Source organism: Linepithema humile, chromosome 7 (genome assembly GCF_040581485.1).
Source record: "Linepithema humile isolate Giens D197 chromosome 7, Lhum_UNIL_v1.0, whole genome shotgun sequence".
Classification (NCBI taxonomy): domain Eukaryota; kingdom Metazoa; phylum Arthropoda; class Insecta; order Hymenoptera; family Formicidae; genus Linepithema; species Linepithema humile.
In genome coordinates this window covers 20,568,014-20,595,971 of record NC_090134.1, presented here as the reverse complement: position 1 = coordinate 20,595,971, position 27,958 = coordinate 20,568,014, and the positions used below count along the sequence as shown (strand labels likewise).

At 38.9% G+C, this 27,958-nt stretch overlaps 1 protein-coding gene across 2 annotated transcripts; it reads left to right on the top strand.

Moving 5' to 3' along the window:
- The first annotated feature begins 52 nt into the window (after nt 1–52).
- LOC105668499 (dual specificity protein kinase splB-like) lies at nt 53–23,377 on the top strand. Of its 2 annotated transcripts, XM_067359241.1 has the most exons (6): nt 53–192; nt 1,409–3,070; nt 16,673–16,906; nt 20,304–20,369; nt 22,977–23,124; nt 23,246–23,377. In XM_067359241.1, the coding sequence occupies exons 2-6, from the start codon at nt 1,451–1,453 to the stop codon at nt 23,266–23,268; spliced, it is 2,091 nt and encodes a 696-aa protein (XP_067215342.1). In that variant the 5' UTR covers nt 53–192; nt 1,409–1,450; the 3' UTR covers nt 23,269–23,377. The 2 variants fall into 2 exon arrangements, with proteins under 2 accessions (XP_067215342.1, XP_012216340.1); XM_012360917.2 differs by having other exon boundaries at nt 22,977–23,377.
- Nucleotides 23,378–27,958: the final 4,581 nt, after the last annotated feature.

Genomic DNA, 27,958 nt, shown 5'->3' with positions numbered 1-27,958 from the left:
CCGACTTCAGTCCCCACCCGGGCCGCGAAACTGCATGAGTGAGTGTCGGCGGCACTCAGTACAGTTACTGACGTTCCGTGCTGTGAACGATCACCGGTTGATCGTCGTCGTCCTCGTCATCGTCATCGGCTTTAACGGCTAAGTCGAGTGCGATCGAGTTTTACTATGCATCGCTCTTGATACACATATGAGGTTCGTAAGTGGTGCTATCCCGCTCCCCGGCGACACGTCTCCTTCTCGCCGTCTCACGGCTCGATTTTCTCTTTCTCTTTTTTGCGTGCCGGTCCCGTACGTTCCACACAGGTCTCTCTCTCTCTCTCTCTTTCTCTCTCTCTTTCGTCTGCTCTGGCAGGTAGTCCGCGATCTCGCACGGCCACAGGTGCGTGCAAGGTGCTAACGTTTTCTCGTCCAGCGAAGCCGCGGGCCTTACGGCCGGCCGACCTGATTCGAACGGCTCCGCAATTCGTCAAACTTCCCCGTGTTCGCTCGATCGTCCTTGCAAACTTCACCGTAGCGAATTTGCAGCGCGATCGATAAATCACGTCGATTGTGATTCAAAATTGATCGTCGGAATTTAGATCATTTTGCGGAGTGAGCATTGGTGCTGCAGTGCGCGGTGACATTATAAGTTTCAATTACGAGTTTTAATGTATGATTAATTAATTGATACATTTTTCTCGTGCAGCGCATCTTTTGCGCGATAAACACGGTGTGTGCAATATGGACCATGGATTTCAAATAAAAATAATTTACAACATCATCGATACTCTTGTGAAAATTTTCTGCGTGTGAATATTTATTCAACACATTAAACATTGTTTAGATTTAATTGATTCAAATGGATGATTTTGTGCGAAGCTCGTGATTCGAAAATCGAGAATTGGTTAAGAGAGATAAGATGCAATACTATATTAATATTACTGGTTAAACGGTTAAATTGGCGATGTTGAGTAACATTAGTACAATATTTCAGTATATATGCCGCGAGCACGAATCGCTGATGCGAACGTGCCGATGAAAAGCGGTCCGCTCCAACGGCACTCGACTTTGATCGAGTGTTATTTTGCTCCGAATTGCAGTTGTTCAGCGCGAGCAATCCGTGTTGCATTTGCGGTAAATTAATATCGCGGTGAATCACGATAGATGTTCGTCGAAATGTGTGGCCATTTCGGGAAATAGATTCCGCGCGATCAATGTCCCTTAATGACTCTCGGATAAAGGAAAATGTATTTCTGTCATATTTCAAAATAACAAACGTTAGACTTAATGTGGGAAACGATCTTACGATAAGTCGATCGAGCACGAATCGACCTCATAACAAATAAGAAGTCGCGAAAGGAAAGAGAAAGAGAAACCCGCGAAGAGAGGAGTGCGCGCTGGTCCTTGACTTTCCAAATTCCTTCTCAAGGTGAAGCCTATCAAGCGAGTGACGGTGACCTCGTATGCACGTATGGATGAGACTGCCACGATGACCGTCCCACCGCCACTACCAGCGAAGACTCAGGCCCGGGATGCGAGCCAGGCCACCCGTCAGACTGTGTCAATCCGGACCATTTCCCCTTCCGCCTCGCCGCCTCTCGCCACCGGGCCCGGAGCAACGGTATTCGTCGGAGTTAGCGCTCCCATCGCTGATTCCGCGACAACCTGCAGGAGAAGAATCCCGGAAGTGCAATCGGCGAACGGCGGCTACGAAGAACGGAGCAGCGTCGTGGAGCCGTCGCGGTGGCAGCAATCCCAGCATCAGCAGCAGGCCGCGCACATAGTGAAGATCAAGATCAATCCGGATGGTGACAAGAACAGCAGAGTGATATCGACGGTACGGTTGACACTGGACGACGAGAACGGCCGGGATCGCGAGATCGAGAACGGTGGCGCGTGCGAACGCTCGGGTAAACACGGCGACGGTGCGGTGGTGGTGAGTGCGACGAACCTGGTGAACGAGCGACACTGCGCGAGTGCCGGTGCCGGTGAGGGCTGTGTGAGGATCAGTGTCTTCAGCGGCGATCCGGCCGCAGCGGCCTACAACAATAACAACGGCAATCATAAGAACGACAGTGACGACAGCGAGAAGAGCGGTCCGGACAACGACGGGAGCGACATGGTGCACCGCGGTACCACGGAGACTCTCAACTCATCCACCCTGGGCGGTCGCACGAGCGCCTGTTTCTATTACAATTCTTACCAGAGCCCGTTAAGCGGCATGGTGATGTCGAGCGGGCAATGCTCGCCCAGCGACACCTTGGACAGCGGTACCTGCAGCGACCTTGACGGCACACCGCCGCCGCTGCCGAAGAAGAAGAACGCCAGCACGGTGATACTGTCCAACAGTACGCACAACCGGACCGCCAGCCTCACCAGCAGCGGCGCCGAGGTCGACAGCGACGACAACGAGAGCAACATCAGCTGCGACTCCTTGAACGGCGCCGAGATAAACGGCGACGTGGGCGAGAATCGGGTGCACGGAACGCCGAAGACGAGCGTCGAGGAAGCAACGGGCGTCGTTGAGAAATTGGATCGAATCGCGCTGACGAATGGCAATGAAATCGAAGATTCGAGAAACGTTCAACAGGTCTCGGCCGCGGCGATAACGGAACTCGGCTCCGCGCCGTGCTCGCCGGTGTCGTCGGCCAGCGTCTCGCCGTCAGCGTCCGGAACGTCGTCTCTGTCGAAAGCGTCCTCGACGCCGCGGGTGAGGAGTCCCAATCCTACGATCGAGCAAAACGGCAAATTGGCGTTATCGCCGGTTGTAAAAGAATGCACGTACGAGGAGAGAAAGCAACGGGAGCAGGAGAGGTTAGAGCAGGAGTGCGCCGATGCCAGTCAGAATCGGCCGACCGGACACAAATACCTATACGAAGACGACAGGTACTATAATTTCCACGTGAACGAGTTGCGCGATAATAATAAGAACTCCAACGGCGAGCACGGCGTTGCCGAGAATGACGAGTGTTTCGCCGGCTACAAAATCCACGATAAGGAAGCCATACGAAGTGCCAAAGGGACCGTGCGCGGTGTGAAGAACAGAGTACGAGCAGGCATCGCGACGTTCCTGCAATCACCCACCTCCAAGGTTTGTATCAACACATTAATTTAATTGCTAACATAGTGTTGCGCCTGCAGTGCTCATATAAATTTTAACTGCACAAAATATGATTAAATTTACAGTGTAATAATATCTGCATTTTCACATGATACAAACAATAGTAAATAAAACGCGTTTTTTAATATTTTCTCAGTAAAAAATTAAATTATATTTATACGTAAAAAAGATAATAAAACAGAAATTGAATAAATTTTAAATAAAAATTGTTGGCGGAAGTTATTTTGGAGAGAAAATAATATAAATTATTGCATTAATCATTTGTATTACTAAATGTATACAATATAGCCTTATAAATATTTATTTTTCTAAAAATTCGAAAAATGTTTCGCACGACAATACCATTTATAGACCGTATAACGCTCTTCTCGCGTTTGCGGCTTCACGCACTTTAAATATCGACCGATCGACACGGCAGTAGGGTTGAACCCCGTAAACGGCGGTTCGACTTGTTATGCAAATCAGGTACTGGCACCGCGAGTACCTGAAGTGCGTATTGACGAGTTGGAATCGGTATCGTGCAGTATGGCGCAAGCCCGTCAAGTTGGACGCTCAAATCCGCGCATCAAGCGCTAGATGCACTTGATTCGCATAATCTACAGGTCGACGCAAAGCGTTAGATTTACAGTTAGATAGCCGCGGCGTCCTCCATCGCTCGCCGCTTTGGATCACCATCAGGTGGCATCAATTGGTAACTATATCATGTGTCCTGTCCTGCTCGCATTCCACGCATGCTTTACGAGACGCAGAAGACCAGGCGTTTCGTAAGGAAACACGATAATAGATTCTTGATAACGATGAATCATTGATATTTATTGAATAGAATAAAACAGTTTATATTTACAACGGTTTTATATAACCAAATAAGTTGGTCAATAACTATTAATTATTACACGAAAATAAACGGATATTTTTATAGTGGACGTTTGCAAAGCTACAAAGTTTATTGGAACTTGAAATAGCAAGCTAAAAAAATTTAATGATTATTTTCTCTTTTTTTTTTTTTATACGATGATATATTACGACTTGTCTGATCTTGGGCGACTTTCGTTTGTTATATCTTTGTCATAAAATATGAAATGTGAAGTGACGTCGTCAATGGTCGAGTTTTCTTGACGAGCTCAGATAGCACTCAAGACCGTATGGTGATCTGTTGCGAATGATAATCTTTTGCAGCGTCCTTCGGCAAATATTGACTATCGTCTTGCCATTGAACGCATTTAATCGTCGTGATAATCAGCTTACTTCTTAACGCATACGAACCTATTTACCGTCTGTCGACTGCCGGTTGTTCGATGCAATTCACATCAAATTCGTCTCGGATTCTGACGAGAAATCCGCTATTAAGGTCTCATTAGGTAAATTCGAGACAACCGGCATAATATATATGTATATGTGTGTCTCTTTATTGCGAGATTTCCGGTGTTGCTATGCGAACGTCATGCGTACACGACGTACGTACCATCGATGCGGAACGGATCGACATAACGGTAGATTCGATAAAACGATACACTGCGGCAAGTGCGCAACGTCCTGAGATACATTGGTCACGAAACGCAAGCAGGTACGTCCTCGCGCACACATCTTGCTTTTCATCCTCCTCTTTGTTATCGCGCACCCGCGCTGGCATCCATCCCGTCCGTGCGCGTGTGCGATCGCGCGGCCTATTTCGCGAAATTACAGAGACCGAGGCTACCTCGCTTGCACGCAAATGTACTGGCAACGGCTGCGGAGCAATCCGGCGCTCTCGCGGCTGAATCTGCCTTTGAGACTTCCACGACACGCCTCGATTGCGCTTTTCACGTGCAATCCGCTGCAAACGTGTAATTATTTCCGTTCACGACGAAAATCGACATTCGCGACGAACATTATGACATTTTAATGAGACACGTTCTGTATCGTAATTACTGCTGCCGCTAAAAGGGTTCTTCTTTAAACTGGTTTTAAAAAATATTTTCTATTTACAAAAATAACATGTTTCAACATATTTAATAAAAATTTACATTTAGTTAAAATTTATTTTTTACAAATAGTAACTAATTTTTAAAATGCATTAAATAATGGAAACAAACAAACAAACTATAATGTTAGTTAAACGTTAATTCATTTGAAATGCATTCTTTGGTAATAATACTCAAAGGTGACGCTTGCGCTTTCGAAACATCTACTTCAAGCTCGAATGACGGTCTGAAAATCGCTAGGGAACGCCGCTGTATGCCAATAAATTTTTAATGATTGATGCATTAACCGCACGCTCGGGTAACCGCAATTTGCGACATCGAAATGTCGTGTGTGATTTTGCAGACCGCGCCACTGACCGGTGGAAGAAACTTGATTTCACATAAAAAAAAATTAAGTACGTATACCAATACGCTGACCTGAAATCATAAATATCGCTTCGGGTAAACCACCGTGCGGTGCGCCCTACATTCGTCGTTTCTCACTTCCTCATTGCACAGCAAGGCACGCAGATTCATCTTCATACTCTGTGCACCTCGCTGGAACAGACGCGCTAGTATTTTTTTATTTTCCATGCCAAATTAATTTTTTTCTTTATCTGTATCAGTATTTTAATTGATATTACAGAAGTGCAATTTCATATTTGTAGATACATATAGTGCAGAGAATATTAAATATAACATTAATCTAATAATTGTGGTACCTTTGACATGTTGTATTATGTTCGCGCGTACAATATGATTTAATTATTTTTATAATTTTGTATTTTGTATTTGCATGAAATATTCTGCAAAAAGTATACTCTACGTGACGTAATCAGCGCTTTCACGAAAATATTGTGAAAATTTGTTTTACAAGGCACGTTTATAGCAGACATTTGCTTTGCGACAATTTTCTTCTATTGCTTAACGCTCTGTGTATAATAGAAGTTCTTGCGGTCGGGGCGAATACTTGAAATTGCAAGTGTCGGAATGTAATGCGAAATTACTTCCGAGTCTGAAAACTTCGACGTTGTTTACATCATACTACGGCGATCTTCAAATCCCGAGAAATGTTTCCATATCTTTATACTTTCACGATAAATACGAGATGCTTGATTATTATTACGACTTAGCTAGGTTTAAAGCACAACGTGCAATAGGAAATTACGTATCCATTTCCGTGTAATTAACAGCTCAAAGCAAGTTTCAGGTACAGCAAAGTGCTTAACATAACGAAACTTGTGGCTAAAAGCGTCACAGTAATTTCCTGGGCGAAATGTATCTGTCTTGACATGTTAGTGTAGAATTTTGTAAGCCGAATTGCTACATGCACCCACACACACAGCGATCTCTCAACAGATTAAATAAAACATGCTTTATTTTCGGCAGCGGAGAAAAATTATGAAATTGTCGAAATTATAAAATTGAAAGAATCTACTCTTATTATTTAAAAAATTTAGATGCATTTATAATCGTCATGACGGCTTCAAATATTTTATTCTCATATCGAACATCGCTATATTTTACGACGATTTATATTCATTACTAGTAATTGATATACAATAAATTCGTCGAAAATAAACATGCCAAGCCGCGCGTGGTTATATACAGAAGCACATCGCGTATATCTCGCATGTCGTTTCGGCGAGTGATTATATACCGTAGAACAGTAAACACAATTAAAACGTTATACATTTAATGACCAAATAATCTGTTTAGCGAGCGGAGGTGTATGCCTCTCGCTTAGGGCTCTGTATTATTCCGGGTAGCTGGTTTTACTGTCGGTGTATTTAATTAAAAAATTTTTATAAGGCCTTAATAGGTCTGTTGCACATGGCGCCGCGCGATAATTAAGTTAAATCTGGAAATATTATTTTCGCGCGGAACGCAATAAAGCTACAATGACAATTAATTGGCTGCCTTTTAAGCACGGACAAAAAACGAATTGAAGCTACGGGCTTTGATAAAGCGCGATTGTCTGAATCAAAATCAATTAAATCACCGATATTGATCAGCTAACTCTAATAAGATATAACTTTCCTTTTCCGCAAGAGAACTAATCATTATCCTTTTTTTCTTTTACTCGTAACTAGTTACATAATTACATGTTTTGTTCCGTATAATTACGTATAAAAGTAGATACACTGGATGCATTCAACCAATAATATCGAATGCTTGATATTCTCGAAATATATACTTTCTCATCGATGAAAGTGGAACAGTAAATGTAATAAATGAACGGCAGCTCGCAAAACAGGAAGGCGATTACGAGAGAATTATTCCAAACTATTAATTTATTCCTTCATTATAATAGATAATAACGCCTTTTATCAAATTCCGCCGACCGACTCCCGTCCGATGACGCGCATTCAAACTGTCTACATAGACATCTTGCTTTAACCAGTCCGGATAAGTTTGTTGCCTCGTGCTTCATGCGCAGGGTATTCATGCGCGAGTCTACGCATGCAGATCGCAAACTAAATAGCCTTACTCTCGCTCGCACTATAAATTTTCATGAAGCTGATTTACACGTGTGCGCACAACCCAATTCGGTATCTTGGAAACCGCTGAATGTAGAAGGTGAAATAATCAATGATAAACGCGACACAAATACGACTCACTTCGTCATCTTCATCCTCTTCGCGAGCTGACTTTCTTTATTTTTTTTCTACGAAAATGATGCCCGCGACCGATCATGCTGATGATGTTGATTGAGCTTTATCTGTTCCGCGATACAACTACGTATATCATTCAAGCTACGTCGCACGAGTTGAGAGATTTCTACGGCACGCGATATACGTCGCTCAATTATCGAATTGATAGACTTCGCGATATTAAATTGATAGATTCCATCTCTCACATGTGCCGGCAATAAAGTGCCGCATCTCGCACAAAACGATAATAGCCTTTTCGAAATCTGGCGTCTGCAATCATTTATCTTTATGTAAATATACTTTCGCCGCACTTCTGTCATTCGGAAAGTTCCAACGACCGCGTAAACGCCTTATGTAAGTACGCCTGAATTACTAATGTCTTGCATTAGCTTTCCTAACGAAGCGATGCAGATGACACCGGACGGCCGAGACGCGCGGCCTACTTCGTCTGCGTCGACTTCCGCTTTTGCGAAGCTGCCTGCCATTCCGCGTATTCGAGAGAGATGGATTCGCGGAGGTCTCTAACCGTCGCGGCAGGTGGCGGGAGGTCGACTTCATGAATTTCCCGGTTGAAGAAAACGCGGTAGGCATGTCCACGAGACAAATCGGGTGGGAAAAGAGAAAGCGGGTCAAAGAGGCCACCGCCACGACGACAGCAGCAACAGCCAGAGTAGTTTTTAGCTTCCTCGTGGATTCGATTAAGTGACTTCCCTCGTTTCTTTTTTATTCGCTCCCTTTTCTCGTCCATTGTCTCGTATTTCCTTTATATCTATCCCGCTCGCCACCTACATACTTACTTTCTCGCACGTACGTTTGAGCTTTTTACAAAAGCTCGCTAATACGTTTATCGAGAAATTTGAAACCGTGTGCAAGCGTGTCCTTTGTTAAGCATCTTGTCTTCCAATTAACTAATAATAGGATATGTGATATTGCCGTAAAACTCATTCCATGTGAGCGAAGTAATGCGGATATTGAGTTCACGAGTGAATTATTAAGTAAACACTTGCGGCGTATGTATACAACTAATCTCGTAATAATTTCATTCTCAGTTAATATGCAACGTGATACGCGCTCAAATCATCAATTGTGATTTTCCGATATAACACGAGGGCAGAAGATATCGTTAATATAACTGGCTGCTGTGTCGTAAAATGTAGAGTAATTACGCGTATTACTGTATTTGCGCAGTTAATAAATTGTACAAATGAAACGCGCGTAAAACGTAAAATGGAATCTATTGCCCGGATATATTATTACTTATTACGGATGTTATATGCTTATTAAAAAATATAGCTATATAGTTTGCGATGCGTGAGCTCCTGCTCCGAGGTATAAAAAGACAAAGACACATAGACTCACACAAATCTTGCTCAGCGTATTGATGTAACCATAACCATAACCGTAACCTCTCGTAAAACGAGTGGCAGTTTGTACCGCAGTTCCTCAACGTTACAAGAATTTCTAACCTGAGAATAACATGCAGGACGGGAGTTATAATTCTAATCCCATCAGCCACCTGACTCGAACTACTTCGGATCATTTACTTCGTGACTTTTTGTCCAGGAATTCTAACCGAGCGTCCTTTATTGGCCATTACCTCGCGCGGATCGATACACAAAAATTATACACCATTATCAAACGTATCCAGGTATGCATATATTACATGTAGTGACATATTCGAAATTCGGGGAATCTTTGTCTGCTCGAAACCGGTTTACCGAGATCTATAACGGAAACCATAATATACCGAAAAAGCTATAACGGGAATTGCATGTCACGATATGATACAATGTAGGTGAATGTAATATGTTTTCATGCAACTCCAATGCCATCTTGATCCAACATGTATCAATGTTCTAAAATTATACACTGCTTCCTGTTTATCACGCTTTAAGTAAATAATGTGCGGCATGTACATACACGTTATATGTATAAACTCTCTGTTTTAGGAAACTTCTATTCTCGCACTTGCAACCTTGCGTGGAATGCGCGAGCCATGATTCGTTTCCTATTTGTGTCTCACGCAGCAACTTTCGAGCCGTGAATGCACATTCCACATTTAATTAATTAAAAGCCACGCGAGCACAATTCGTGCGTAACTTTTGCTTGAATATCCGCAGGTATGATATAATAAGCGGACCTAGTGAAGAAAAAGAAAACAGGAAAAATGTGGTTCATATAGTAGAACTGTTTTACAATTCAGCAGCCAGGGTCGGGAAAATCCTACAGGATATAACTTTGTTTAGGATTATCGTAATACTGTCTGCGACATCGACCAGCTACTGCGGTATTTACGATGAGAATGCCGGCACGGCGTAATATGACGCTCCCTTCCAGCCATGAGATCGTCGACATTTCTGCGGCGAACGCGCGGTTACAATCACGCATAAATAATTGAGTATATTTATGAAAGTGTGTTTTCTTTTTCGGATTCACACCTCGTTTCGACGGACATCGTGCGGCATCCAACGTTTGCGAAATAATTATTGCCTTTCGATACGTGATGCATTTCTATTACCAGAGATGAGCAAAAAGCAGGTTTTCCATCGATGATTTCGTAATGGCACGCATTGTCCGATGCCGCATAATTAAGCTTCGCTACGTATCTTGAAATAGAAACACCTAGTAGTTATGGAATCCCGTTTTCGCAATGTATAGTTGGAAAGCAGGAAGTGGAAATTTTATATGAGATGTCGAATTATTGATTGCGAACATTATTCAGTGCTTTTGTCATCAATTATATTTTTAAAAATTACAGTTTTTGTATAAATGAGAAAAAAGGGCTTTTTAAAAATTATGTGCTACTTTTATGCAACGGTATGTTTAATTTTTGTAAATTTAAAAACGATCATTATTAAGTGGCTGTTTAAAATTAGTAAAGCGCAATTTACTGTAAATTCTCATTTTGTAATTGTTCGCGGAACAGAATTTATTTATTAAAGGAAATATGAAAATGAGGAGTTCAAATTAAATTACAAATGAATATGAACCAATAAAAGTTTCAACAATGAAATTAAGCTAAGAGCACCGATAAAAAATCGATTCGGAAATTAGCGCGGAAATTGCAAGCACTCCTACATTGAACGCGTAATGAGCAGCTTTTAGTTTCAATTTCAACGAAATCGGACTGATATCAGACTGACTTGTCGCACTCAGATTCGCGCTCGTGAATTCGATTAAGGGACGGAAAGGAATCGTATAGACAATTACGTTCTACATTTCGACAGCTTGAAACCAGAACGATCAAATTTGTTATATAGAAATGCAGAAATCAATGTGATACGTTTTAATCTGGTAGTAATTTGAAATGCTGATGGAATAGCTGTTAATTGTATAACTTTACATCTAATTCTTGTGAATAGCAAGTTTCTGCTTGAGAAAACTGCAAATTTAACATAAATGTCAAAGTCAAGAGAAGATTTTTACCGTGCGAAAGGATATGCCGATAACAAGTAGCGCGTTTAAAAGGGAAGAAATTCCTTTCAGTGAGGCAGGAAAAGCAAAGCGTATTCTCACAGTGCACTATTTCGTGCACTACTTCAAGCGAGATAAAGTGTTCCGAATGAAATTCTTACGATACGCGATTGTTTTCGGCGTGTTTACTTTCTGTTCGTATAATTGCACAATTTTTAATTTTAAATAAAACAAGGCGAGAAATGCGAATGTCACTTGACACCAGCGTAATATTTCAAATGATTTATGTGTATTTCGAAATAGATTGCGGATTTCAAGAAACTCGATTTACATCTCAACGTTAACCAATTCGCAATCAGTCGATTTAACGATCGACCGGAACGTAACGACATTTTCATGCGGACCACACGTAACCTTGCGAATCTGCCGTTGACATTTTGTGAATGACATAGGTCAAGCTGAAGTACAGAAAGCGACAAATTGCATGTCGGTTATTCGATCTGCGATACATCAAGGATTTGAGCGGGCGTGATTTCTTGAGCGAGGCATTCCATCGATCGCGCGCTGCGACTACGGCGGAAAATGCACGTGAAATTACATCACGCTCGTGCAGGCCTTAGCGGAGGAGGAACTCGGTAGAATGCAGTCATCGGACGCCGGTGCATTTGCATCGATTATCCCGACAAAGGTCAGATCCCGTCTGACATCACCGCAATGCGCGCGGCAATGTAAACACTTGATACATCGCATATGTGACAGGCAAGCCACTTTTTTTCCTCGGCGTTTATGTCATCGGGAACCGATTGAATCGCGATGACGTTCCACCGGTTGAGAAACGGCGCAATATTTTTTTATGCATCGGTCACGTCCGCGGTATGTTTCATTGTGCCAAAGCCCACGATTTTTTATTATCTGCGCTGTCAGAAAGAGCAAGCGCGCCATTGCGCAATTGAAGCCGCACGTGCAAAGTAAAACGAGACATCCGAGATATGACGCGATCTAAAGTCGTGCGTTTAAGCGTATATATCTTTACGTGTGTGCCAATGCGCGCGTGAAAGTGTTTGTCTTGTATGCCGGATTGTAGTTGAAACCCCCCGCGGCGGTTCGCTTAGGCGTTACAGGTGCATATGCGCTTTCACCTTTTTACACATTTGCCTCGATCGTCTGGTCAACATGCCGCGCCAATGTTGATCGCGATGTCTCCGCGAACATGCCAATCGTCTTGTGCAATCACGACACCGTACGTGAGAACTTGAGGTGATTGTATCGTCGCCGTCCACCTCGGCGACCACGTCGCGCTTCATTCGCGTGTATCCATTTCTGGTTTCTCCTCGGCTTCGATTCCGCGTTCGAATCTCGTTCTCGTATGAATGCGTCGTGAAAGTCGTATGGCACACGAGACTATTATTACTGAAATAACGGAGTACGTCGCGGCTTCCATTACGCCTCCCACTCTGTAGAAATTGAATCGCGTAGAACGACTACCGTTGATTTTGCCGCGATCGTTGGCTGCACTCGCAATCGTCGTCATGTCAACATGCAGATTAGACGATCAGCGATTGAATTCGCCGATGCGGAACGATTCTGGCGATCGGCGACGAGACAAATTTTGACATTAACATTAAACAGCCGATGGGGAGAAAGTAAATTTTACACCGCATTAACACTGCACGAGAGTTCGATGCTATTGGAACTCCGCTAAGTTGATTTCACGCTTGTTCAACTACCCTTCATAACAGATATTTCTTGCTCGTGATGTAAACTGCCACGTGTCGAGGGAAATACATTTTTCAAACACTGCGTGTATTTATCGCGGAAGAGATTCTAATACACGAAATTTCGGTCAGTGGGCGACCTGATCTCTTGTAACATTATTCCAGTTACGGAGAAATCGTCTTTGAGCGAGCAGAGGCGCCTCGATTTGTCTACCGGCTAGAGTCATTCTACGTCAATTAATTGCCAATTCAAAGCGTGCCTTCGTTCCGTATGTAACGCGCACGGCCAGGTGCAACTTTCATTAAACGCTTGTGAAATTATCTTGTATTTGAGCACGCAGTGAGCATGCCTCTAAGCAGTGCTGCATTATAGTGCTGTGAAATTGAAACCCATTAAACTGCAAGAGTTATGTATATATCGCGATTACTTACATTTAATTAAGATAATTATATACAATGCAACATTCTCAAAGCTGAATTGAACTTGACGATTATTCAATCTTCCGTTGTGGACTGTTAATAACTTGGTAAAGTAGAACTCTGACAATTGCAGATTATCGAAAGGCTGATTAATTTCCATCTAATCGATGATCAAAGTTGTTAAAAAAAAACATGTATTAAAATAGACCTAGGATAAAACCGTAGTAAACTATAAAACCATGATAAAATTGCATAGAGACGAGCATGAAGATTTTAACAAGTTAAAGGAATATGCTTCTTACAGCTACTTAAATTGTTAGGAAGTAATCATAATGGATTATCCGAAGAATTCGTGTCAATTTTCTAAAGAAATGCAAAAGCGGTGTTTTTATATATATATGTAGTTATTTATATACATTTTTATTTTTTATATTTATTTATCTACGTTGTTATATATGCTTTTGTTCCTCAATTTTTTTATTTCTTATACTTTGATTCCATTTTCTTTATATTTCAATCCACATTTTCAAAACTTTTTAGGTTTCGAGCGAGAAACCTTTCAGGACGACGCGAGCTTGCCGAAGAATCCAGCAGTATGCGCCAAAAAAAGTATTAATAATCTTTACAAAAAGCCTTTCATGCATTTTCTTTTACTCCAACATACTACACAATGCGATTTTGCAAACCTATAGTATGTCTTTCATCATGCTCGTACTATTAGAAGAGATCCCTGTTGGATTATAAGATTTACGGAGCGTGGATAATGTTCTGTCGGATCGTTGAGACGCACAAAAAATTATTCACCTTGTATGACCCGCACTCAGCTTCACACACGTTCTGTTGTCACAAGAAGCCACATGATGGATAAATTATTTTCTCACAAGAGTCCCCTCTTCTCATCCGTCACGCGACAAAAACATGCCTCTGCATTCTTAATACTCATATACGAAATAAAAAAATGTCCAAACTGGCTAACTGGTGATCATCTTTTTAACGGAGAATATAATTGCTAATATAGAGATATAATTAAGAAATATATTGCGAGCGTTTTGTGTATACTTTGTGATACGCGAAGCCAAAAAAAAGTAAGTCGTGCAAACCTAGACAGCAAGGAAATGGGCGACCTTGTCAAATTTTTTTCACATACCGCAAAATCCAATGCAGCGAAATTAATAGCCGTCAGAGGAAGGACATGCCGGGGAGTCGAGGCCGTTTCATTTCTCGCCTTTATTTTTCAGAAAACTTACAACGCGGCCTTGAATCACACACGTAGCAATTACCATTCAAATAGCATCTCACCGAGAGAGTGCTCAATATCTTGATTTGTTGAACGATATTAATATTTACATAATGAATAGTGACATTATGAAAGAAATAACTTTCTCGTATTAGAGTAATATAAAATCAATGACGAGGTGGATTTTGCCGTGCAGTAATAAGCTCCAATTAATGTTTTAGTTTATCTTTCATGGCGTGTAATGCGTGCGGAAGGAGTTCATTCTCCGTCACTTTGTATTTCTTACGGTGTGAATGGCTTGGCACTTTGTTAGGCCACCTGGTTCGCGTGTACGTAGCCGTATCGACTTTGCCTTTTTCAGGACGGTATGTAATTATGATCGGAGGTAATTATCGCACGTGTCATTTGAGTAAGGTAACGGGTATCGGTAGGAAACAAGTAGGTTAGCAAAAAGTTCGTAATGGTTTAGCCGAGATCTTACGCCGCGCACACCTCTACGTTGATAATATGCTTTTATCGTGCAGATCATGCACCTGGTACGACGAGTCCGGTTTCCTCGTTGAAGTACATTCATTAGCAATCGTGTCGAGCGAGCACGTGGTGATCTATAACGCTGATCGGACGTGATCGTTCCGCATATGCGTGAAATGGCGACATCGGCAGCGAAAATTGTAACAAACTCAGCGAATTCCACGGATTGAAACTACCGAATTGAATAAATTTACGATAAATTGATACTTTCGTGCAAGATTTCGTTTTTACTTTGAAAATTTCTAACGAAACATTGATATATTTGACACGACTAATAAAATGTAGAAAGTTTCAGTCGTGTGGTCAAAACACATTTTTAACGAATATTCTTTATAAGACGTGAACACATATCGCACGTTATACCTTAACCGCGATAAATGGCGACATAGAGTTTTTATATGGAGGGTGATAACGTTAATAAAAGAGCGATAGTCCCTTTTTTGCCTTTAGTTTGCCTGAGTTGCCTTTTTTATACCGAGCAATTTATTTGATGATGTATTTACACGAGTTGCAATAAAAAGCACAAAGAGCTTATATTGAAACGCTTTAATGTAGTTATTAAAGTATTTATGCGACTTTGCTAATCATGCATTGTTAATACATTCCAGAAATTACGCAGAATTCTTTGCAGATGGAAAATCGGTATTGACATTATGCGCGACACTGAATTACCATGCCACTTTTGCACGGTGAAAGCTAATTTAATATGATCATTTCCCCTTCCTTTCGCTATCTCGTCTGCCGCCGCCTGCTCTTTCTTATTCTGCGTCTATCTCGAGAAGGCTGGTTAAACGACGTTATGTAATTTACCTGAGAAGTGTATTAGGCATTACAAGAAGCAGGCAATTCAACAGGCAGCTAGATTACCGCGGAGATTGCATCCAAGAGATATCTGTCTTTTACAAATTCGCGAATTGCATTCATTTCGAGTATGCGATTTCTGCAAACTAATATAACATTGTGTCATAACAAAGTACGACATTTTAGCAATTGTAATAATTTGGTTGAGTAATTTAAAAAAAAAACACCGTTTCTCTCTATCAACCAAGTCAATTCTGATATGGCAGTATGAATATTTAAATGAACAAATATGTAACTGATGCGATAAGAATTACATTTTCACGAATATTACACGATAAATACGGTATAATTGGCTTCCCTTTATTCAACGCACGGATTATCCTGACGCATATAGTTCCAATGGTTTATGCACGTGCCAATGAAATCGATTGTATCGAAGGAATTGCCGTTGAACGCACACATTGTTGAACAATGGAAAAGTCGAATGCCGTGTGATAGAATCGTCGAACTGTATGAAAAGGATTATCTTCTGCGCGAAAATTATCGCCCATGTTTATCTAAGAATTGATTACCGATAAAGAAAAAAGTTGGAATTTCATGTTTGAAACGTTAAAAGCACTTAGGAAACTTGGCTGATTTTATGAATGTTCTTGTCGTTTGTTTACTCTTATGATGACGCTATATTAATAAAGTAATATTTAAAATTATAAGCCCGTTAAATATAATACTACCTTCAAGGTAATGTAAATAGTCTCGTAATCTTATCATTGCAGATTTTTATGGAATTTTTTCAATAAAATTAAAATTTTTACACTAAGTTTTTTTACAATGTATGATGATATTATTACATCCTGTTTCAGGCTTATGTAGAAAGAGAAAAGGGCAGAGTGGTGCTCTACACAACATCGTTGGGCATCGTTAGAGAGACCTTTACCAATTGTATGAAGATGAAACAAATGTTGTGGACGAACATGGTCAAGTATGATGAAGCGGATTTATTCCGCGATACGGAATTACAGACCGAACTCAGGGATCGAACCAATTCCGAAGTCGTAACATTGCCGCAACTTTTCGTCGATGGTCAACATATTGGGGTATGTAGACATTCTCATATGTTATATGTTAAGAAAATTGTGATTTTGAAATTGCGATAGATTTCGGAAAACGATCACACACACACACACACACACATTAAAACTTTTTAAAGAATATATTAATTGAACTATTTATTTTATTAATGTGACGAATTTAATTCAAACAATTTGACTGACAATTTGATTGAACTAGAAATAGAAGAATAGAATAGACTAAGAATTATATATATATTAGTTTTTAGAAAATTTATGTTGAAAACTAAAAATTAAATTGAATAAAAATTCTATGCGTTAAGAAAATTTTACGAAAAACTTGACAAATAATTTGATAAATCATTTGTTCTGCTGTAAAGCTACGAAAATCTACATTGCTTTTAGAGATATCTTATTCAATTTAAAAATATTTATATTTATGTTTACATTTATATAATTACTATATTAATATTTTATTATATAAATATATATTAATTTATCTATCGTATTTTTATCTCTAAAATGTCTAACGTAAAAAAATTGTATTTTGTTATTTCAAAATATACTCTCGATATATATACGTTTGATATAGAAAGTTATATAATAAAACGTGAGCGGTTGGTATTGAACGTTCCGTCATCTGCGTTTGGCATTCGTCAAAGTTATTCTGTTCTTAGCAGTATCGATCTTTCTCTCCTTTCACAGATACAAGAGTAGAATAACTTCTAATAAGAAAAGTTATAGTGCGCACTTACTAGCGTTCATTACGAGTAATCCATGATCCCTTCGAATCCATCCTCTTACGCCTTGCAAGGAATTTATACAAGGCCGATAACACGTTACGTAATCGGGAATATTTGATATCGAGAAAGTCGAGAGACTAGATGACGTGAAATGTCAGAGATAACTGTCGACTGATGAATGAAAATTGAATGAATCTACGGACGAAGATTTGAAGTCGGATTGTGTTTGATTCATAGAAATGTTGTAAATTGACGAATCAAATAAAAGGAAATGCACACGAAATTGAATTAAATTCACCGTATAATAAAAATTATTGTTTTCATATTACGTAAAATATATATAGGTGCAATAATTGACTATTATATACGAACAATAGAATGCTTACATGAGAATATAAATTAATGTAAAAGTTTTTATTTTAAAATAATTATACCTTTGGAACAGTATATTTATATACAGTGACAAAACATACGATAGCGAAGGTAGTAAAGTATATTGTTTCAGCATGCAATTCTCAGGTGCAGAGTGTCGTCTTTCACAGGTTTCCTTGCATTGCATTTTCCGTGATATTGTTACTGAAAGACGAAGAAATGTTAGACACGAGTCAAAGACAATATAAAAAATGATTTAATATATGAAATATACGATTTTTGTATAGTGCATTGGTTTTCTGCAAAAAATGCAATTTTTGATAAAATTTATATATTATTTACATATTGATCGATACCTTTCCTCAATTTCAATAATTTCAATCAGGAATTTTTTGATAGAATGATTAAACGCATTTTGATCTGCGATGGTTATTGATTCAATTAAATTTTGAGTCATAATAAAGATTACCTAATCCACGAGGAGCTATTAAAAATTAGTGACAACATACAATTGCTATTCTAGTGGTCGCTTAAACGTTATAGCACTTGGGAATGACTATAGTAAACCGACATATGCCCGCATTGTATATAGTTCGTAATTGTTCTCATTTATGATGGAAGTAATACAAGTTCATATCATCATATACAGCACAAGATGCCTTTATGGTGTCATAAAAGAACACGTCGACTTTATTGCGATGTGTAATAGTAAAGATGTTCGCGGTTCATGATTTTTAGATATGTTTACGCACTTTTCCCACTCGATGACGTCAATTCGTTTAAATCATGAATCGCATACGTGTATATATAGATAGACATTAATTGTATATAACTCTAGTATTTTTAGAACACTCTGTAGAGTAGAATTTTTTATAGCATGTGATTCGGTCTGTTTTTGAAAGAAAAATTGAAACTTACAAATTTTGTTTACAAAATTAAGCTGATAATCTTTACATATGCAACAATATTTGATAGACGTTAGATTGTACGTTTAATTATAATTATTATAATTATTCTTTAAATTAAAGTATTTAAAAAAATTAAATATATATAAATTTTCCGTTGGGGAATACTTACATCGATTTTCTTCAGGAATCTTTCCGACTACTTAATGTTATTCCTCCCAACAAAAAATGCACATACTGTATAAACGACACACCTTTAGCTGTAAAAGTCATGCCGTTATTTGATTTTCTCGTCTCCGTCGCGGTATCCGTTCGCGAGAGAGTTACTTCCAGCAACTGATAGTTGGGAGAGCAGATATATGCGTAAGTGAAATGTCAAGCTATTTGATCCAAGGCCGTCGGAGAGAACGCGAGGTGAGATTGCCTGCGTTACACCGCCTTATAGTCGCTGGTGTCTAGCACAAGTGTACACACGTAAAGCTACGCGAACTGCATTCCTATCCGACCGCGTCATGCAATTATCTCGAAACGCCTCCGATCGTCGCCGAAAATCAGTGGAACGTCATCTCTTTTCTTCGTCTACATTTCCATCAATTGTCTTGCTTTCACTCTTGCTCATCTTCACACGTTTGGCAGTTTAACAATTCACGTCGTGTTTGGTGAAAGGAGTACACCGCCGTAACTACAGTCGCCATAAAACTTGTATTACGTTACATCAGATATGAGATTACAAGACGTGCACACGCACGTACAAGCACTTACGGAATGTCGTATTTTTTAGTTTGTGGGATTTTATCCCACAAAAATGCGCAATACACGCTATCTGGAAAATTTTATCTAAGGAGAGAGAGAGAGAGAAACATGTCTTCGATATAATTAAATATTTTTTTTAATATTATAGGATTTTTAGGATTTTATTTCTATGTTTTTTTTTGTATAGTATTATCGTTTATAGTTTAAGGGATAATTTTCCAGCATGAGAAACAACGTACAAAATCTGTCATTTGAATAAATTAGCGGCGCGTCAAACCTGCAAACTAGGTATTGCGTGCTTTATTAAGAGCCTCATTAGCAATGGCATGAAAATGCATGATACAACCATTACGCCGGACGCGCATAGCTATGGTTACCCGAAGCAGACCGACGAAGACGATAAAATTCTTTCGTGCAGCCGCATTCCTCGACGACGGGCCGTGGATGTTCTCGAGGTGTGTCTCAGATACTCCACGATTTTCTTCGATTTAACAGAAACTTTTTGACGCTTACGAGAGATATACCGTTTACGGCACAGCCGTGTAATAATAGACGAAATGAGTGAGACGGGAAAAAAAGCTCCTAACAACTCGGGCGGTTTAAATATCGTACTATTAACTGCGTTTCACAATTTTTTTTTACTCGTTACAGGGTGTCGACACCGTCGAGCGGCTTAACGAGTCAGGAGAATTACGCCGCATACTGGAACCTTACCAGGTGAGTTGAGAATTTGCCGAACGTCGTGTAGATCGTAGCGTATCTTTAATATTTTCTCATTGCCTCGAGCTGTACCTTAACACGGATACGCTATTCGCCGAAGCGTGGAAATAATAATTTATCATCGGAGTTCATCGATTTATTGGCGTCACATTTAATATGCTGAGCACATCATCGTCCAAGCAATTTCAGTGCGAATTGTGCATAAAAATATTGCCAGACGCTAATTTTAATAATCACGAGCCGTAACATATCAGTTAATAAATTCGCGTACAGTTTCATAAGAATAACTAATTAAATTACTTCAAGTCGAAGAGAGCTATGTGCATAACTTCCGCGTTTATTATAAATTCAGATTACTCGCAGAACTTTTAGTTCTGACGTCAAATGATATTATCAAGCTCTAATTATACACACTCGTAACAATTCCGTGCGGACTCGAATTAATTACGATTACAATTACAGTCGCGTGGAAAATAGTATTCTATAATTTTATAAAAAGAATTTATATAACAAAATGTATTCTTGGTCGATTAATTAAAACCTCGGACGTCTGCGTTCATTGTTATCGTTCTCGTTTCTAGCTTCGAAGAAACAGTTAATGAATGTAGTCGATATTTAGGGCGCGAAAAAAGCTATTTGATATTCCGGGATTTAGATGCTACCGCAAGAATATCATCAAGATGCGAATAATTCGCATGATTGCGTCTCGCGATGCATTTATTCTACGCGGAATCAACTATCTAAGGTAGACAGTACAGCGGACTGTGATGAAACACATACATACAACACAAGCAGTTGTGAAGGCAAGGTTGCACAGTCCTTTCACTTTTATCCGGGAGTACGTGTCCCTCTCTCTCCCCAATCGCCGCCTCCTTTCCGATCGTGATCATAAATTTCGGTGTCGTGTAGTTCAGGTTTACCTTGCTGCAACCAAAGGTCGTTTACATTCATGCCATTATTGTTGCTTTTGTCGCGCATGCCACACAACGGCGCTGTTATACATATAAACTCCCCGGATTTATATCCATGTGTATCGCTTCTATTTCGTTTCTTATATGAATTAATCATTTCCTTGTTGCAAATATAGCGATAAAAGCATCTAAAACTGATTAAGATGCAGATTTGTGTGCGAAAAAGATTAAAAAATAATATTTTTAAATAATACAACCACTCAAAAAAATGATCTTGCAATAATAGCTAAAATTTTCTAGGTGTAAAAAATTAACTAAAACAGATAAATGATTAGCAACTGTTGTGATATTGCATATGTAATTACTTAATCAGTTTAGATGACAGAAACAGAATATATATCTGTATTGTTTGTGAACTTTAAAAAGAAAGTTTCTCTAAAGCGCCTATCTATATAAGATCAATCACGTGTTAGATCATGCAATGAATAACATTTAGCAATGGTACCTAAATTTTTCAGAAGCTATTGCTAGAACATTACTGCTATAAATTCTATATTTGACAAACAATGTTTTCACAGATACGAAAAATAGCGATACATTCTTGTTGCGATATCTAGAAATCTAACTACATCAGCGAAATATTTTTTTGAGTGACGTATTAACAATGCAATACAGTTTTTTAATTTTTCTTAAAATCATGTTTACATCTCTGAGCAAGTGGAAAAATTAATTAATTGACGGTACATTAATTATATAGTTACTTACAAAGTTTATTAATTTATTTTTTTTTATTTCCGTATATTTATCGCGTTTCTCGCACTTATTTGAATATAAAATCTAACATTTATTCAGGAGAGCAATCTATTAGCCCATCCAAACTTGTTATGTACTCTGTAAAGTTGATTTACATTTCAGGTATTAGACTCACAGTTAGTAGCAAGTAAAAGTGAAAGCGAAAACTACAGTTTCGTAACGCCGAATAAGGCTCGATAGAAGGTTTGCACGGACGCGCGAAATTTATTTGTGATTTTTAACACTCATATTATCAAGTGTATCAGCAAGTCATTAGTATATTTAATTAGCACGTAAAAGATTTTAAAGAATCCTCAAATTGTTGCAAAAGTCAATAAAGCATCAAAGAAATAATGGAAATATTTTATGACACATTGGTTTTATTTCTTTATATTATTATATTTATGTGTTTAAAGTTCCAGTTTCAAATAAAAGTGAAATTTTAAAGCAGCAAACACTATGGCTTGAAATCTGTTTACTCTAAAATGAAATTTATCCAACACAGTAAAAGCGCAAAATTTAAATTAGCTAAAAATATTTTTAATTGTTTCACGATACTTTGAGTAACTTCCGATTTGCATGGCAGACCGATAGAATTAGCGCAGTGTGCAATCACGCAATAGAGAAAGGTATGATCAAATTGACTTCCAGTTGAATCAGATCACGGTCGCCATTTACAGGGATATTTTCCGAGTGCAAACCGACGAGCAAATACACAGAACACTCCACATAGAAACATGCTCGCTTCGCAGCATGTGGAGAATTTCCCCGCGTATAACTGCCGCGTGCTGCTTCGATGGAAGTTATACAGCGCTAACATCGCTCAACCACCGCAACAAACAATTATCGCTAATTCCGTAATGTGTTTAATTCATTACATTGCGAAACATTTTCGTTTCAGTGTAAGGATGCGTGCGCTGTTTGTACCTATTGCGGCGGATTCCAGCGGCTGCTGTGCCCGGTCTGTCACGGCAGCAAGAGGTCCGTACATCGCAACGAGTTCACAGTGGAATTTGTCGCCCTAAAATGCGCCAAGTGTGACGTTTTCGGTATGATACGCTGCCCGCATTGCTGAAGGAGTCCCGCGACGGAACTTACCTTGCGTACACCTGCTCAAATCACTACTTTTAATCTATGACCATCTTCTACTAACTTACATCTCTATTTAAGGTGCTACGAGAGATATATATTAATGCTATGCCTTAAGCAAAGACATACACGGAACGCATACAGACACTAACTAGCTGCGCTGTCACATGTTGTAAGATATCGGTTAATAAAACTTTGTGTAAAGTTTTGTAATTTTGTGTATCTCACTCCTTCCTGAATCCGAGAAACCGCCACTGGAATTATAGAGGTTTTTCATCTGTCCCTCCTCCTCGGATTAAAAATCCGCTGAAATTTTCCACCTCAATTTTGCGTTGCTTGTATCGCGGAATTATGTTCGATAAAACTTTAGAATTAATTGTAATAGCTCTTGAGTTGTCATAGCAATCGGGATAAGCTGACTGTTCTGGATTAACAAATGTACTTTCACTTTGTCCGTGATCTAATTAAATAGGTGCAAAACAACAGTGTGCCATGCAATTGCTCTCACGTTTGACGCGTCATAATGATTAAATAGAGCGTGAAAGAAAACGTTTTTAATGATAAAAAATTGTATTTATATGACGCCCTCATACTTATCTTTTCATACAAAAGAACCAATAATAATAGTAGAACCAATTGTATAAGCTTTTAGACTTCAATAATTATTTGCAGACGTTATTTCTCACAAACAAGTCTAAAAACTTTATTAATGAAGAAGTACATGTGAATACTTTATGAGAAAAGCATTCTCACGCTTCGAGAACAGAACTAAACGTAAAGTTTGTAGTATTCAGTCGAAACGGGCGTTTTATGCTCTATCGCATTTAATTATCTACAGTCCTCAATAACACGATCATAGTAAAAGTAAACCAAGATGCTTTGAGAAGTAGAGCAAAACAGATTGCTATGAAAATTCGGTATATATAACTATTGTTCGCGTGCATATTTATAGTATATATTCATAAATGTTTAGGCGTATTAATACGCCTTACTAATTAATTACAAAATGGCGTTAAGTGAACGCGCTATGCAGTTCTCGCGTAATGCCATTTGCGTACGCACTTTTGCTTCCTGACGTCGAGATAGAAATTACTAGGTTGAATATAAAATCGTTCTTTATTTCAGCCTGTATAACATACTTATTCTACTTTTCCAGGGATAGTCGCACCAGCTGATGTACACTTTCGATTTTTCGATACAATTACGCTTTCTGATAATTTAACATAAACTACATTAAAGCAGCCAAGCGCGGTATCGGATTAGTTATCTTTGTTTACATATGCAACAAGTTAAATCGATATCGTCACCACCGTTTTAGAAAAACGGACGAACAGGAAATTAATCGGTTGGTTGGGTGTCAATTGGAAAAAAAGTAATTTCTTTTAACCATATATAACTGCTTTGATGTAAATTTTCGTACAAAATTGACGTAATTCTTTATTTCAGTTTTTTATTTTTATCAACAATTCTCCGACCGTTTAAGTTGTCGACCATTTTCTTTGTTTATCATGTTTAATAAATACGTTTTCCAATCTTTAAAAATAATATTGTTTCTATTTCTGTCGCAGGATGTAAATTTACATACTTGATATCATAACTTCTTATGTCTCTCAAACTTAAGGCCGCGAATGCAAGTTCATATGTATCTATCGGATACAATTCCACGTATTCCATACATGTATTCCGAAGAGACGTGCTATTGAAGCCAGCTATATAGTCAATTCAAATCGATCGTCGGTCTGCCAACCGGGACACGCATATGTTTATAGATTTAGAAATGGATGCACGTGGATACACGGTAACATTTTCCAATAAATAAGATATATTAGTACATAAGAATTCGATACTATTACATTATACAGCTGTCTCAATCATTACAGTTCCAACTCTTTTATATGATACATCGATTGAAAAATAGTCTTCTTGAACCACTGTGGTATGAAATGCGTATAAACGACTATAAGTTTGAAATAAACTAACGAATTTCATGCGCAGTGTGGAAAATGAAAACGATTATTAATGTTCGACGCCGGATTTTGAATATTTGTTCTTTCATATGCAAAACCACGTGCAGGATTTCACATTATTGCAACATTTCATAAAATATTTTCTGACCTCGCCTTTACGTAGGAAAATGAATTGTATCAAAAGCACGATGGATATTGTTTAATATTTTGCTACAGCATAGAGACACGTGGATGCAACAATTATGATCATTAATATGCAATGTTATTTTTAAAAAGCGATATATTAACATTATTAAACGAACAACTGCATATAAAATGATTTATATTATCAGTATATATTGTGAAATAAATAATCTTGAATGCCAGCATTGTTGAAAGAATCAAAATCGCCTTTTCTGAAGAGTTAGAGATTACTGGAGAAGAATAGCGCAGTTACGAATGGCGAAATTCTTGAAATCTGCGCACACTGATTAACCGTGGAATAATAAAGAACAAGCTTTATTTGGAATAATAGAAACAGGACACCATGCAAAAAATTGTGGTCGAGTGAAAATGACTGTTTGCAACGCGGTATTGCGTGCAACAAGTTTTACAGACAAGGACACCTACACGTGCGACTCTCCTACGACGTTTTGTAACTTTGAAAAGGATGAAAGTCAACCTATCCATCTTATTCTGTTACGAAATTTGGAGGAAGATGAATATGCTGTGTACGTACGAGTATAAACACGGAAATGTAATTAACTTAAAAGCATGAGGTAGTACTTTTTTTCTTTTTTTTTATTATAATAATGTGATATATGATTATATAATTTATAATTATGATAAAAAAAATATATATACTATTTATTGTATAATAATTGAACAAGTTTTCGAGAGAAATAATCAAAGTAAGAAGATTTAATAAATATTTTTTAATTAATGTATATTATTTAAATATGATATATGATTATTTAAATATGATTATTCGTATGATAATTACTATATTATTGATTTGCTACATTATGTGCTGATTAATGTGAATATAATATACATTAATTCTATATCAATATAATTTGAAATGTTAAATTTACTGTTTTAATGTGACATTGAGATGAGACTACGCTGAAAGATATTATTTACGTATTAATCCATATTTATATTGAATTAGTTAGAACAGATTGTTTCCTTTCTTCGCTAGCACAATTATGCATTTATTACTTTATTTACATTATATTGACTTTTACATGTGTACGTCGCATAATTTCATATATAAACGTGGAAATTTAATCCTATAAAATGCAACGGCATTCGCAAGACCTCGATGCTTCTCGTATTCTAACGCGAGTCGACATTGCGTCTTTATTCAGGTATAACAGCAAGAGCTCGACAAGGTTTCCCGTACAAGTTCTCGCAACTTGAGATATCTGCGTGAATGCAATTCCGTCTGTCAGTGTATTATGAGACTTAGAAAGGCCGTTTGAAGGGGCGAAAAGGCTTTAGCCGCGATCAGAGGCGGTGCACTCAATAAAGCGGAAGAGAAGCCGATGACGCAGGTGTCGCACACTTGCGAACGAAGCGATGAGTCAGACGAGGCGAGTAGACGCTGGCGCGTTAAGCTGGATGCTGGGCTACTTAAGACATCATAGTGTAAATAACCGGTGATCCGGGATTCAGAAATCTCTAGCGCGAATGCATGGTGAAGGGTGTGATTTAACGATCGCCTCTTGCGTACGACGCGAGACACCCCCTCGCCAGTTGTGGGAGAGTATCAAGGGCAAACACGTGTTGCAAACGCTTCGACCGAGAGTCCCGGATTTTTGGTATGCGTAGAGGAATATATTCAAGTTTCATGCGCATTTTACTGATTGTGAGCTTTCAAAAAACTCAAAAAAGGTAAAATGAAATTCATTTATTCCAAGAATAATAAAATATGACTATTTGAAACGCAAAGTGCTGAAAATGACATAAAATCGAATGTCGAAAAGAACATTTTGAAGCAGAGCAAAAATAAAGTTTGAAAAATTTAATAAGAGAATGCATTGCGATTTAAATAAGTAAAGTAAATGCAATATTATTCTTATTGCTTAACATATTTCTACAACTTTATTATTATCCAAAGTTTATACAAGCGTTTAATGCAATAGAGAAAGATTGAAGACGCATACTAACATGTTATTTAAATATTACATTGCTCACGTTTCTTTTACGTTCACCTGTGTTGAAAAAGATGAAACTCAGACGTGAACAATGGCAGGTGTATTATAAAGAAAGTCAATAATAAAACGCTGCAACATTTTTTTCTTCCATTTTTTTTTAGATTTTTGACGTACAAATTGAATTCGCAATGTAATACGTATGTCATCGCAACAAGTGACGAATAATCGGAAGCTAACATCGGCGGAATACCGCGAAGCGTACAAATTAACAGGCTAAAATAAAACGCAGATCGCGCGGGGCGAGGGAAGAAATCAGAGGAGAAAAACGAGAAGTGAAAGGGAGAGAGAAAGGGTGCGCCGTGTAAAGAGCGCGCGGGTGAGGACGGCGCGCAAAAGGGAAGTATTATCTGGCACGAGTAACCAACGGAGACCTTCACCGAGACCCAGGTAGGTCGACATTGCCCCTGTGCCGTGTGCTCGCCGCACCCCGCCCTACAGCGGGGCAGGAGCGGCGTTGGTAGTACCGAGCCGTCACGAGCAACAGCGGTAGCAGCGGCAGCGGTAGAGCCAGCAGCAGCAGCAGCAGCAGCAGCAACAACCCCCGTCGTCTCGCCACGGCGTAAAGAGGACACCGTCACTACTACTACTACTACTGCTGTCACTATCACTACCACCACCATCACCGCCGC

Excerpts from the sequence above, each read along its gene's own strand:
- LOC105668499 (XM_012360917.2), top strand. The coding sequence starts at position 1,451 with ATGGATGAGACTGCCACGATGACCGTCCCACCGCCACTACCAGCGAAG. Across the intron at positions 3,071-16,672 it reads TGCAATCACCCACCTCCAAG|GCTTATGTAGAAAGAGAAAA; the intron begins GTTTGTATCAAC and ends ATCCTGTTTCAG. Across the intron at positions 16,907-20,303 it reads TCGATGGTCAACATATTGGG|GGTGTCGACACCGTCGAGCG; the intron begins GTATGTAGACAT and ends TACTCGTTACAG.